Genomic DNA, 13,534 nt, shown 5'->3' with positions numbered 1-13,534 from the left:
CCAGAAGTAAGTGCCCTTCAGGTGAAGTGACAGCAAAACAAGTCCTTTAGTGGCACTGTTAGGTGCATTAGCAATCCCAACTGCTTTAGGACAAGGGCTTTACTCTGTTTCACAGGCAGGCATTGTCTGTTGGGAGAAAAAAAACTTGTGTCCTGTGCCTCTCACGTGAATTGTATAACTAGTCCCAGCATTCCCACAAAGACGGCGCAGTCAGGACACCAGGGTAGCCTGGCTGTCAGAGAGGTCTGCCAGGATCCTTGTATTTTCCCCAAGAAGCTCCACACCCTGCATGTCCTGCAGAACTGCAACAAGTTTGACAGCATGACCGTGACTTTCTGTGGGGCCAGAATGGGTCATGCAGCTGCCTATTCCCTTGGCATGGAGAGCTGAGCACCAGCTTTTCTAGATTTTCCAACTACACCAAATAATCTGTGTTTCCTTTTATTTGACAGCAAAAGGTGGAGTTTGACCCAACATCCTCGTATGCTGTGGAAGGTCTCAAACCAGACACGCTGTATAAGTTCCGTCTGGGTGCCCGCTCAGAGCTGGGGGTAGGAGTATACACCCCAATGATCGAAGCCAGAACTGCCCAATCCAGTAAGTGTCTGATACTGTACACTGCTGAAGACAAAGCAAAAGCAGTCCAATTTCCATCGCCTGGGCATGGAGTAGCCCAGTACCTCTGCCCTTGTGGGTCTTCAGGGATGCCAGCATACAGTTTGCTGAAGGGTGTAATGGTGAAAGTCAGCCGGGGTTTTGGATCAGGGCTCTTTGGCAGAGGGGGTGCACCCAAGTGGTAAGTTCTCTCTTCATGTCCCTTTGATCATGCTGTCTTTCCCTTAGGGTAGATTCATAAAAACTAATGGAGGAGTGAAACAGGCTGGGAATTTGCTTTGGAGAGATTGAGTGGGTTTGTGCATCTCTATGAATTTACTGCCATGCAAACAAGCTGTCTGGGCAGGCAGTATATGACTGTTTGGCTCTAAATGTGGCTGTCCCCAAACCATTGGATATTCATCCCTTCAATTCCCATTCCAGCTGCCTTCCTTCCTCAGGAATTCATCTCTGGTCCATACACTTGATTGATAGCAGGATGAGGCATTCTTTCAGGCCAGATGAGCTTGTGGCTCTCAGGCAACTGGAGGAGTCAAAGTTTGGCAAAGTGTCTGTTTGCCTGGGTTGTATGAGCAAGTAAAGCTGCTTCTTCTGGGACTGCAGCACCGGGAGAAACCAGAACAAGCTGTAGCCGAGTTAATAGACAGTCCAGATAATGAGGTGACCCAAGCAATATCACTTTCATCCTCACTCTGCTCCATGTGATCACAGAGCAGAAGTTTGCATTGCTCTGACTGGCAGCTCAAAGTGCTGTGCATAAGCAGATTAGGGCTATCAAAGGGCCCTGCGATAAGCTCGTTTTCACTAACGATTTTTGGGCTTGCCATTATGCAAAGAGCATTAAAAGGGGGAAAAAAGACATTTCTGTTAGCACCGTCTGTCTGGGATTTACTAGCTATGTGGGGTGAGCAGTTGGCAAAGGCAGACAGCCTTCACTGCAGGGAGGGCACCAGCATGCACAGCAGCTGAGAGCCTGAGATGGCCATTAGAAAGGGAGCTCAGGCAGGAAAGAGCAGCTCTGCTCACTACTGGAGTGACCTTCTCTTTGAGGAAAATTCAGCTTCATTAGCATATCAGTCGCAGGGATTCCTCCACCTTGTTAAGTGAGCTAATGGTGGCTTAGTGCCACATGATAGGCAGGTATGAGAATGGAGAAAGGTTCAGATCATGCAGTTATAAATATTTGAACACTGAGAACAAATTCTGAGTGTGGGGATTTGTATACCTATCTCAGATAGCTTTTGTATTGATAGGCAAAGGTTGAAGCAACTCTTCTGCCACTTAAATTAATTCCATCAGTGGATGCTCTTATCCTTGAACACACTTAATCAGAGACGACGCCATGCATAAATGAGTCCTTCAGAGTCTCACAACAGTCCAAGTAAGCACAACCTCTGCTTCGTGGACTCTTCGAGGCGAACATCTTCTCATGACCTTTTCCACATTCTGTCTGCTCACAGGGGATCTCATACTGTTGTTTTTAAGGTTGTTGCTTTACTGGCTGGTGGAGCAGTAGCTGCCTGGTTCTGGCATCTCTTTAGTAAGAGAAGTATGCACAGGATAGAAGAGGTTTGGCCAAAAGCCACAGGAATACCTTTGCTTGAGCAGCAAAACCCTCCTTATACTGAGGGACCTACAAGTTCTTTTGATTTATCCAAGAAGTGACTAGGTCTTGGTTTACAGGCCCCTAATTGAGAATATTTGTGGTGACTCTCTATTCTATAAGTCCTCAGCAGTTATTAGTGGGCTCTTCAGTGAGGGTGACAAATCATTGGCTGGACAGTCCCAGGGCAGAATGAATTCTTGGGTACTAGGGGTCTCAAAGTCAAGTAGGCCTTTCAGAAAGCTCTGCTTAAGCTCAGCAGTTGTGGGCACAACTTCCAGGCAGAAATTCTTTGATCTTCACATAGCATCAGATGGTTTGATTGGTCCCCTATGGCCTTAGAATTTGCTAGTCTAGAAAGAGTGTTGCTCCCAGTTTCAAACTGGTCTCCTTCCTGCACTCTTCCATCTGGTAGCCCTGAGAAAGGCTGTTAGATCTTGGAGGTTGACATGTTGAGGTGGGACACAAACTGCAGGAGCAGTGAGACTCCTGCTTTCCAAATAGCCTTGTCTTCAGGCTTTATTCCTGGCCCAAACACAGTCATGGTAAGGTAGGAGGCACATCATCACTAGTGAGTCACTAATGGACTGAAGAAGGACATCTGCATTGCTGCTGCTGGGCTTTTCTTGTGGCATCCCTGCTCAGGAGTCATAGGGGTGCTTTTCCAGGAAGGCCAGATGGATGCAGTGCCCCTTTGCACCCTTCAAGCAGCACAGCTTGGACCCCATCTTCTAAGAAGCCTCTGGGATGTCTTTCCTGCTAAGCTGCTTACTTAGTTGTTGGGCACCCTGCAAAGCGTACAAGCAGTGCTGCTTTGAGGGCCTGAGGAGCACGGGGGAGTTTTCCAGGAGCCTGCACTGCCTCAGGCAAGCAGTGTGATGCAGGAGAGGAGCTCATAAGGCCTCAGCATTAAAATGCTGTTCTCGCTTAAAATACAAAGGTGGGTCTTGAAGCTGCCTTTTCCCTAGCTTACAGAGTAGGTGGGCTGGATGGGTGCACAGGGCTGCTATGGACCAGCGGGGGAGGCTGGTGTGAGTAGCCTGGAGGCAGCAGAGGTTTGCAGTGTGGGTACCTCTACGTGTGTGGGTGCATGCTGCCACCCAGTCTGCTCTTTGCTGGCCCCAGGAGGGACAGTCCCACTCCTTATGCATTTTAAGTTGATCCTGCTCATGTTACCAAATTTTATTTTGTTTTCTTTACATGTTAATCTGAGTTTTTGCCTTGCACATCATGTTTATAACTCTTACCCAGTCAACTTTTGACCTGCCCACCCTGCCAGCCGTAGCTGCCTTTGGAGAAGTTCACTCCCCCATCTTAAGTGATGCTGTGGAGCAGCAAAGCCAGAGCATATCTCTTCCATGAATGGGCTCTCTGCAGACCGTGGCAAAGGAAAGGCTTCTCAAGCTCCTTATGTCTCATCTGTCCCTTCTGACCAGTTGCTTTGTCTCAGCCCTCTGTGAGCTCACTCTTGGTGTTGCTTTGGTGTTACATCTTCCTACTCTCTTCCCTGCCACTTCTCTGCTGATTAACCAAAAGAGTGTGAGGATTAATCTTCTACCCTTGCTCCCTTCCTGTATACCAGCTGGCAGAGCAGGATCAGCCTTCCCTCACATAAGCAACTGCTTGCTTCCCTTCCACGCACTGCTTTGATTTCTCTTTCCCATAGCAGCAGTCTGATTCTGCTCAGGCATCATCTCTTCCAGATCCATCACTGCCCACTTTCCCTCCATCTTTCCTCTCTCCAGACACCTCAGTGAAGGTGTGGGAGATGGGCCGTCCTCCCTGAGCACTGAGGCGGGCACAAAGAGTTACAGGCAGCCTGTGACTGTCTCTGCAAGCAAATGGGCCTTGTGTTCTACAAGCAGAGGTCACCAGTGGCATTGGGAAGTGCTGCTCTCCCCAGCTTTCCAAAATCTTTTCCCACTACCAGCCTGTGCCCAAGAAAGCCAAGGCACATTTTTTGGGTGCTTTCATTATCTGAGGTCCCCGCTGCTAACTGGGGTAATGTAGGTTTGAGTTTGCCTTTGTGCAGGCAGTGAGCAGGCAGCCTTGTCCCTGTGCCCTACGAGGGCTGTCTCTGGTGCACTGATGGCTTCAAGGACTGCAGCATGAGGAAGGGCGCCAGTCTTTTTTCAGCCTTTTTTAGGTTTCTGGGTGCAGTGAAGAATGGAAGCAGCCTTTCATTTGCCATAGCAAAGCAAGATACCTTGTACCAGCCTTCTTGCAGGCCAGAAGCTCCCTAAATTTAAAGCAATTGCGTGTGCTATGTTTTGTGGTAGTGCCCTTCTCTCTCTGTTTAGGGCTCTTCCCTTCTGTGCAAGCACCTGGGATTGCACCCATCTCCCTTGTGCCTTCCCTGAACAGGTGGGTTCCCTTCCTTCTTCATTCTTTCCACCCTTGCCTTCTTTGCAGGCATGCTGTCTGCAGCATCCCTGGGCAGTGAGGCCAAATGAGAGGAGCCTGCTGCTGCTGTGGGAGGGCTTCCATGTTGTTGGCTCCCTGTTGCAACAGGACAGCAGTTCTGCAAGGCTGGAGAAGGGAATGAACCAGGCAATTGTCTAGGGATGCTCTGTCTTGTTTAGGTTGTCTCTTCTTTCCTGATTCCTCTTTTCACCTACCAGATTTGTTTTGCTGCTGTTCCCCAGCAATGCTGTATAGCAGCAACTGCTTCTCATCCTGAAGCATCCACTGCCCACATCCCATTCCTCTCCTTGTGGCCACTTAACATTGCTGGGGCTTACTAATTAATGCAAACCACAGATGGGTTTTTTGCCTGTGAGGAGACAAGACCTGCCTGCTTTCCCCTGTACAGCTCCATAGGCCAGGAAGCTCCTGAGGCAGGTAACCAGTTTGACAGGCATGAAGCAGTCAGTCCCAGATACTAGGCACACGTGCAGAGCAGCACAACCATGTTATCTCCTGTTTCCACGTGGTGCCTGGGTCAGGGTGCTGCTCACAGCTGATGGTTGTGATTCCAAACCCCGCCTGGACACACTCCAGGCAGCCTCAGTCACCTGCTTTTCCTACCCTCTTTTGTTTCCTTCACTTGACTAGGAGCAGGTTTTTCAAGCCTTCATACAATCTGGTGTGTGAGCTTCCCTTCTGCCACTCTTGCCTTCTGTAGCTTCCTACCTCTTCTGGTTTCCATCTGCTTCAGATCTTCACTGAAAGCATCTTTCTTCTCCCCACCAGTCTCTCTCTCTCACAATCCTTCCCTTACTGCCATTTGTTGTGTTTGGTAAAGTGAGTGTCCAGAACTGCTTTGGGAAGAGGTGTTCTCTGATGCAGAACAGCATTTCTGTCTCCATGCTGTTCATCAGGCTTTCAAATACAAATTGCCCCTAGTGCCATCTTTGATCTGCAAGGCAGGCAGGCAGTTGTCCAGGAAGCTGCTGGCTGAATGTCCATGTGTATGTTCAGTGTTCTGTTGGCTGGGTAAAAGTTCCCTGTGCATTTTTGTTTGTCCTTCCACTCATTTCCCTTCATCTCCCCACTTCATTTATTTATCCCCAGCCCCCTCTGCCCCACCCCAAGATGTCGAGTGTGTAAGCACCAGCTCCACTACCATCCGGGTAAGTTGGGTGCCACCGCCTGCCCAGAGCCGCAATGGGGTCATCACCCAGTACTCCATTGCCTACCAGGCAGTGGAAGGAGATGACAACACCAAGCATGTGGTGGATGGCATTGGACGGGAGCACTCCAGCTGGGAGATCAAGGACCTGGAGAAATGGACCGAGTACAAGGTGTGGGTAAGGGCTCACACCGATGTGGGGCCAGGACCGGAGAGCATCCCCGTGCACGTGCGCACTGATGAAGATGGTAGGTGTTCCTGAACAGCTACTTCAGCTACCACATTGCGGTAACCAGGACTCTCCTAGCTGAGCTGCTGGAAAACAGGGGAAAGGGAGTGGGGATATTGGCCTTGGGAGTGCTTTTCAAACAGGACTAGAGGCTGTTTGGAGCAGTTCTTGGTCAGCTGCTCCAAGGAGTGAGTCTCCTTGAATGCCCTGGAGTGGGGTAGGGGAATTGCTCTGCTGGCCCTTTCTTTGATATGATATGGTTGCCTCCAGGCTGTGGGTCAGATCTCCTGGTGTGGTCCCACAAGGGTCCTGTGTGTGTTAGCAGTGCTTCTTGCACACATGAAGAGGCAGTACACTGCTTTCCCATTCGGCTTTCTAGTGTTTGGTGGTGGTGGTTTTCTGTTTTACTGAAGGTAATGCGAGTTTTCTCAGCCAAAGGCTTCTCTCACATAGCAAGATCGGGACTTAAAGTTTACTTGTTGACCTGAAATCCAGCAAACTAAAGAGGGGAAAAGAAATCCATCTGAAACTTGCAGGTACCACAGGAAAGCTCCTTCCTGCCCCAGCTTCCAGGCAAGCCACAGCTTATATAAATCTGCTCTTCCGCTCAAGAGTCAGAATATCACATGGACAGAGCACTTTACTGGATACGACAGCTTTAAAGAGAAATTGCTTTGTATTAGCAGGGCTGTCAGTTATGTCATCGTGACTTAAGCTATTTCCTTTGAAAGTGTCAGAGCTCAGGGTGACAGTATGAGCTTCTGTGGCTTCATGCTGACCCCAGAAGCTGCAGGTTTAATGGGAGAAGAAAGAGATGCAGCATCCAGGCAAAGAAGGGATCATCTCTGCATTGCTCAGTCAGCATAGCAAATTGAAACCAGGCACATTACAGTTTCCCTAAATGGGCTGCCAGTGTCCCCCATGTCTCCGTGGCTTTGGAAGCAGTGTCTGGGAATGCTCGCTGACTGCATTCCTAAGCTGGCAAACACGTCTGTGTGTGTCCTGCTGCCTCTATTGTTTGCTTCAGTTCTCATTCAGCAGAGTTGTAGCCCAGGGGAAGCTGCTACCCCAGAAATGTCGCAGCAAGCACTCTCACTTGGTTTTTGGGCACCATGGTTGGACATTCCAGCTTAGCTGTCAGGAGTGATTTCATATTCCTCTGACATGCTGATGTTTGGTAGATAGCCATGATGAAGGAAAGAAAAATGCTAAACTGTGATCTGAAAACAAATCGAACTTTGCCTGTTTGGGTCTCAGACACAGCACATATTCCCATAATGGGGTAAGATAGTGTTCTTCACTGTGGTGTGCTCACACATCTCTTCATGTCCCTGCAACATCTCCATATCTCCTGCCGAGGCCTCCCACCTTCTCTTGCCAGCAGAGCTTGACAAGCAGCTTCTGCCTGGTTCTCAGGGAGGATCTTGTTTTTCGCTTGGACTCCCAGCTGGTGTCATGCTAGGGCAGGAGAGCCCTGTGGCTTGTGCAAGGTCACTGCACTAAGTGAATTGCAGATTACAGTGTAGGCTGCTCCAGCCAGAAGGAGGTAACTATTCAAGCGCAGCCCCCTACATTCCCATACGTTGAGCTGGCCTCATGGTGCTAAAGTGCTCCGTTCCTCCTTTTTCTATTTTATTTAATTATCTACAATTAAGAAGGACATCTGGGGAAAATAATGAATTGCCCTGCAGCTTAAAAACTGTGCTTACCTGCTGGGTAGCTGTTTCTTCCCATCTAGTTGGTTGAAATAGCATTCCTCATTATGTCTGCTTGTCAGCTATCCATCCCTAATTATATAATACTGATTATTTCTTGCTGTGCTGAGAATTGGGGCGTACAGGGTTCCCAAACCCCTGGATTTTCCAGGGCGGTGAAGGGTGGAAAGGGTGCTGCAGTAGAGGTGCTAGAATGGAGCCTGGGTCCTTCACTTGGGTACCAGGCACTTGGGTAGCTGCGATGTGCTCTGCAGGGAATGCACACCTCTGTTCGCAGCTGCTTCAGCCGGAAGCAGCTTTCCAGGAGCAACTGAGAAGCTCATTTTTTAGCATTGACATTTTTGTCACAGTCAATGCAAGAGCAAAAAGTAATAAGGAGGTAATTTTTCCAAATGGTAAATAGGGTATAAATACATTTTTAAACGGGCCTCACCTTGCAAGAAAATTGATATTTTGTGTGCAGTGTAATTTTTCATTTTATTATCAAAAAGCATTCAGCTAGCCGTGCATGAAATACAGTCCCCAGAGCTGTCACAATTCCCACAGGCCCCTTTATCTGACTGAGTTCAGTGACTGCTGTCTCTGAGCTCTGGGTTATTGTTTTAGGATGGTGCTTTTCCCCCTCATTAACCTCTTGCTGTCACAAGAGAAGAGCACGTGTGCACTTTGGCTGGTGGCAGGTACCAGAGCTCCCTGCAAAGCAGGCTCAGCACCCAGTTGCATTACCTGGTGGCTGTTGGACCGTGTTTAGATGTACACAGAGGGATCTGAGGAGATGTTCTGACAGGCAGGATGCAAAGAAGGCTTCAAAACCCCTGCCTCTGCTGCCAGGCACCCTGAGCTGCAGGTGGTTACAATATGCTTTATATTCTGCTTTATTCTTGTATTCTTCCTTGATCCCTTACTGCTGGAGACAAGAGAGATATAGATGGACCTTGGGTCTGACCCAGCACAGTGGCTTTTAGAGGTGCTTCTGCATGTCACAGTCACACTCCTTCCTACTGAGAGCAGCAAAAGTGCTTGGATGCTGGGAAAGGGTTGGGGATATGGCCACACTGGAAAACTGCAGAAAGATCTCCTGGGCAGGTATGGGCACTTGTGCCAACAGAGCTGTCATTCTGTTGAGGTGAGGGAAGGTAGAGGAGTGAGAGATGGTGTGTTGTGTTGTACCTGCTAACTGTTTAATCCTATGTGTGTTACAGTGCCCAGTGCCCCACCTCGAAAGGTGGAGGTAGAGTCTGTGAATTCGACTGCCATCCGGGTGAGCTGGAAGCTGCCCATCTCCAACAAGCAGCACGGGCAAATCCGTGGGTACCAGGTTACATATGTGAAGCTGGAAAACAATGAGCCCCGAGGGCAGCCAGTGATCAAGGACGTCATGCTGTCGGAAGCACAGGTACAGTGTGGGGACCACGGGCTGGTGGGCATGGCACCTTTCTTCTCTGCAGAGTGCCAGGCTGTCTGGATCCAAGTATTTCTCGGCCTCCCCTTGAGGCCGAGCACAGGATTCAGCTCTGCCTGAGCAACGCAAGCAGTTTATCCCTAAACTGTGGCTTACGAATGGGTAAAATGTTTAATCAGGAAAGGATTGATGTAGGAAAGATGATGTATTGAATGATGCTTCTCCCTTACCCCTTCTCTGACATGTACCTCTCTCTACCTGCCACATCCTGTGCAGATTTTGGCTGCAGCAAATTGTGTTTTGCCAGTCAGGTTATAAATCGTCAGAGTTTTAAGGCCTTAAGTCTTTTGTGCTTACTGCATTCAGGGCAAAGTTTCTCCCTCTTTGCAGTGCTACCTACTTTTTTTTGCACAGGGATGGCTCTGCACCATTGGGTGGGCACAGCATGCTAGGCAGGGCAGCCCTCCTCTGGCTCAGTGAAGCCTCCCTTCTGCTTTTGCAAGGCATAGACTTGAACCTTGCATTGCCTCTTGAAACCAAACCATAGGTAAAACCAACTGAGTCTAGGAAAGGCTGATGGGGTGGCAGGGGAGAATTGAGCTGCAGGCTTGCAGGCCCACTTTGCCCTGCCCTCTGACTTTGCCCTGCCCTCTGACTTTGCCCTCTGCAAACCCCGTATAACAATCTGCTCATAATTATGTGATGTCCTGGATACCTCACTGGCTGTGAGCTAAAGCCTTGTTCCTTCATAGTGCTCCAGGCATAGATATGCACTCTGCTCAGCCCAGCAATGTGTAGTTGCTTCTTTCCCAGGGTCTGAGGAAGTTCTTGGTCTGTTGTGAAATACATCTCTTCTTTGGAGCAAGGGTCCTTCGTCATGGATGACCCAAGCTGTTCTCTACGAAGATAATCGTATAAATGAAGTACAGGATCTGCTGCTGTTGGAAGCGACGAGTAATCGATTCAGAGCTGGCTTGCCTGAATGATGCCCAATATAAATACTGGAGAGCTGCAACGATTAATTGATCTGTGGCCTGAACTCAGATGTGAATCATTTATATGTTTGTCAGTAGGGAGTGCAGTGCACAGAGGCAGCTTTACTCCCCATTCATATTCTGAAGGGTAAAACTCAGAAGTAATGCGGAAGGGAAAAACTTTGAGGAGAGAAAATGCTTTGAGGGTCCTTGCAGTGTTGTCTGGGGCATGTCTCTGTTAATGCTTCAAATGTTGCTTTATTTTAATCATTAGAAAAGCAGCTTACTGTGCTTTACTTATTCCAGCAGGATATAAACTTCTGTATTGTTCGACCAATTGATGCTGTGTTGTTCAGCTGGAGTTTGGAGTTAATGGGTTGGTCCCAAGCATCAGTGGGCGAAGTTGGCAATGTTGTTCTTGTTTGTGTTTTCAAACATTTCATGCTTGCCCAGCCAGTTCTGCTTTCACTCCTTACTCATACATTTCAGAGAGAGAAACCCCATGTTAATGTGCAGGAATGAGGATTCCAGTGCCAGAAACTTTCCAAGGAGTGCTGGATTTTGCATTATTTTGAATGTGTGCATCAAGGAGGCAAGTTGTTTGAAGCTTCCTGGCATGTCAGACCACTTGCCAGTCTTTCTTATTCGGTGAATTTATGTGGGAAAGTTCTCGAGTGCTGTGACTGTGGTTTTTTCTGGTGTGTGTGGTGCTCAATTCATCCACTGTAACTTTTGGATGGAAGCAAAGGCCAAAAGATAGTTGCAGAAAAGTGACTACTCTGAAGGAGTCATGTCACTCCTGGGATAAACTAATGATGACCCTGCAGGGAAGAGGTTTCACTGACTTGGCAGTAGAGATCTTTATTTCCCAAAAGAGTGAGAAGCCAGGCATGACCTGGCTTGTGATGAAATATGTCTGTTCCAGCAGCTGAAGAACCCTGTAAGAGCTGCCATCTTTCAGTACGGCAGTGTGTGTCTTTGCAAACAGCTAAATGGAACTTTAACAAGCAGTCTTGGAAGAGTTATTTTCTGTGGAAGGCAACAAAAAGAGTCACAAGGAACACCTGTCCCTGAAAGTCACAGGATGAAAATGGTCAGAATACAGCCACAGTTCAGTACTCCTAAACATCCATAAACATTTCTACCAGTGCATAAGGGAAGAATTAAACTGTTTTCTTCTCTGGAGCCAAAGAAATTCTCTGAACACGTAGACAGAGCCTCTCCTCCTTTTGTCTAGCCAGGCTGTCTGCTGATTTTGAGTAGGTATGTACCATATAATCTGCTTCCTGCAGATGGTGTGAAGACCCTGGTTTTACAGCTGACTCATCATTTTCCCTGATTGAAGATGAGAAATGGAGAGAGGGTAAACGAAGATGAAAGGAAAAAGGAAAGGGAATGGAGATGTTAGCTGTGCAGATAATATAGATTCTGAGTTTTCAAAACCATCTGAGTGGAAAAGACTAAAAACATCAGCAAGAAGTGGAGCCCTGGTGCTGGAGAGATCGCATTCTATTTTGCAGCCTCCTGTGTAGGGAAAGTAACCTGTCATTCAGAAGGTCCTGTGGCGGAACTGAGGCCTCTCCCTCCCCTCTGTGGCTGTGCCTGAGGCTGATTACCTTCATCAGACTTCTCATGCCTTCCAGTCTGAGCTCTCACCTCCTACTGACAGACTGATGGACAAGCAAATCATAGAATCACAGAATGGTTTAGGTTGGAAAGGACCTTAAGATCATGCAGTTCCAACCCGCCTGCCATGGGCAGGGACACCTCACACTAAAGCATGTCACCCAAGGCTCTGTCCAGCCCAGCATTGAACACCACCAGGGATGGAGCATTCACAACCTCCCTGGGCAACCCGTTCCAGTGCCTCACCACCCTCACAGTAAAGATCTTCCTCCTTATATGCAACCTAAACTTTGCTGGCTTAAGTTTGAACCCATTACCCCTTGTTCTGTCAGTACAGTCCCTAATGAAGAGTCCCTCCACAGCAGCCTTATAGGCCCCCTTTAGATACTAGAAGGCAATATGGCCAGCCTGCTTGTTCTCAGCCCAGGCTGGAACATCTTGAGGGGACACTTCATCCTGTGCTGCACTGTGGCCCTGCCCTCAACTGTGCAACATATTTGGCCGGGAGCCTGCTTCCTGCATCGTTCTGATGATGGGGCGTGCACCTTAGCTTTTTAGAGCCCTGTGCAGAACCAGGCCACCCAGAGACCTTAGCAGTGCTTCTGCTGCTGGGGGCTGGCAGGGTACAAGAAGGTCAGGCTTTGTGGAAGAGACACTCCTGTCACCTCCTACACCTCCTGCTTTGCAAACAGTCATGGCAGGGGAGAGGCACACTGCCCACAGGAAGGGCTGCAGGCTCATGGGAAAATTGCGTGGTCTTTGCAGGCAGCACTTCTCCATCCAACGTGCAGACTGAGTGCATGTCCCACCAGCTTGCTCCAGATGAACAAGAAGAAGTAACAGCAAGTACTTCTCTGCTGTTGGACTCTGTTGGACAGAGATCAAAGGAAAACAGAATAGCCAGAGACTCCTGTTTCCTGGGCATTGCCCACCCAGGCATAACACAGAGGAATTTACAGCCTCCCTCTTTTGCTGGGTGGTTGTCAAGGATCTTTATTTAAATCTACTTGGAAAAAGTCATGCATGGGTCTGGCATGGAGGTGAGATGTACTCTGCTTTGTAAGTGGAATAAAACTGAAAAGCATCATCCAAGAGGCATTTAAGTAACAGACAAATGTGAACTTCTGGAGCCCTCAGACCCTTCCACATCCCCACAAGCTGGCACCCAAGTTTACATCTGGAGTTGTGCCACAGTCACTGAAGCGGAGAGAAGGATCTGAAGGAAAACTGCAGTATTCACTTTTCGTAGCTGGTGCTGTTTAGGAGGGCTTGAGCCTGTCTTTTGCAAGAGCCATGAACAGGGAAAACAGCCATTCCCTGGTGCAACATGACTGCTGTGTGGTGTTGAAGTGTAAAATGAAACGTTAAGGCACTGCAGCTGCCATAAATACACACTGTTAGCTTTAGCACTTCCCTGAGCCATCCTGTCTCATGCACACAGCCCAGTCTGAGTTCTTTTTATGACAGCTCCTGAGCTTTTCAGATCTATTTGTCTTACTGACCAACCTTCAACAGTTAAAAAGCAATTGAGCTAGTTTAAGGAAGGAAATGTTTTGATCTGCAGATGATATTTTTATAATGAAACTGAATTTATATTGAACATATTTATGCAGGCCTGGCTTTTCACTGTTATTCCTCCAGCACAGTTCTCAAGGCATTTCTTTGCACTCTGATCTGATGCAAGATTAAAGTCCACTGAAACATAAGAGCAAACAGAGTTTGAGCATTAAATGTTTGGTCTAAAATCCTGGTGGGTGATAAACTCTATGCTGTGTTGTGAGGGGCTGTCAGATGCAGTA

At 48.3% G+C, this 13,534-nt stretch overlaps 1 protein-coding gene across 3 annotated transcripts in view; it reads left to right on the top strand.

The window, feature by feature from the left end:
* Positions 1-13,534, top strand: part of PTPRF (protein tyrosine phosphatase receptor type F) — a 390,245-nt gene that overhangs the window by 319,511 nt on the left and 57,200 nt on the right. For all 3 annotated transcript variants that reach the window (XM_034063545.1, XM_034063546.1, XM_034063544.1), the window contains exons 11-13: positions 453-597; positions 5,732-6,037; positions 8,936-9,129. In XM_034063545.1, the coding sequence (XP_033919436.1) occupies positions 453-597; positions 5,732-6,037; positions 8,936-9,129 (645 nt within the window). The remainder of the gene's footprint in view (positions 1-452; positions 598-5,731; positions 6,038-8,935; positions 9,130-13,534) is intronic.

This window comes from Melopsittacus undulatus, chromosome 6, assembly GCF_012275295.1.
Source record: "Melopsittacus undulatus isolate bMelUnd1 chromosome 6, bMelUnd1.mat.Z, whole genome shotgun sequence".
Lineage (NCBI taxonomy): Eukaryota > Metazoa > Chordata > Aves > Psittaciformes > Psittaculidae > Melopsittacus > Melopsittacus undulatus.
Note: the sequence above shows the minus strand (reverse complement) of the source record. Positions and strands in the feature narration are given on the sequence as shown.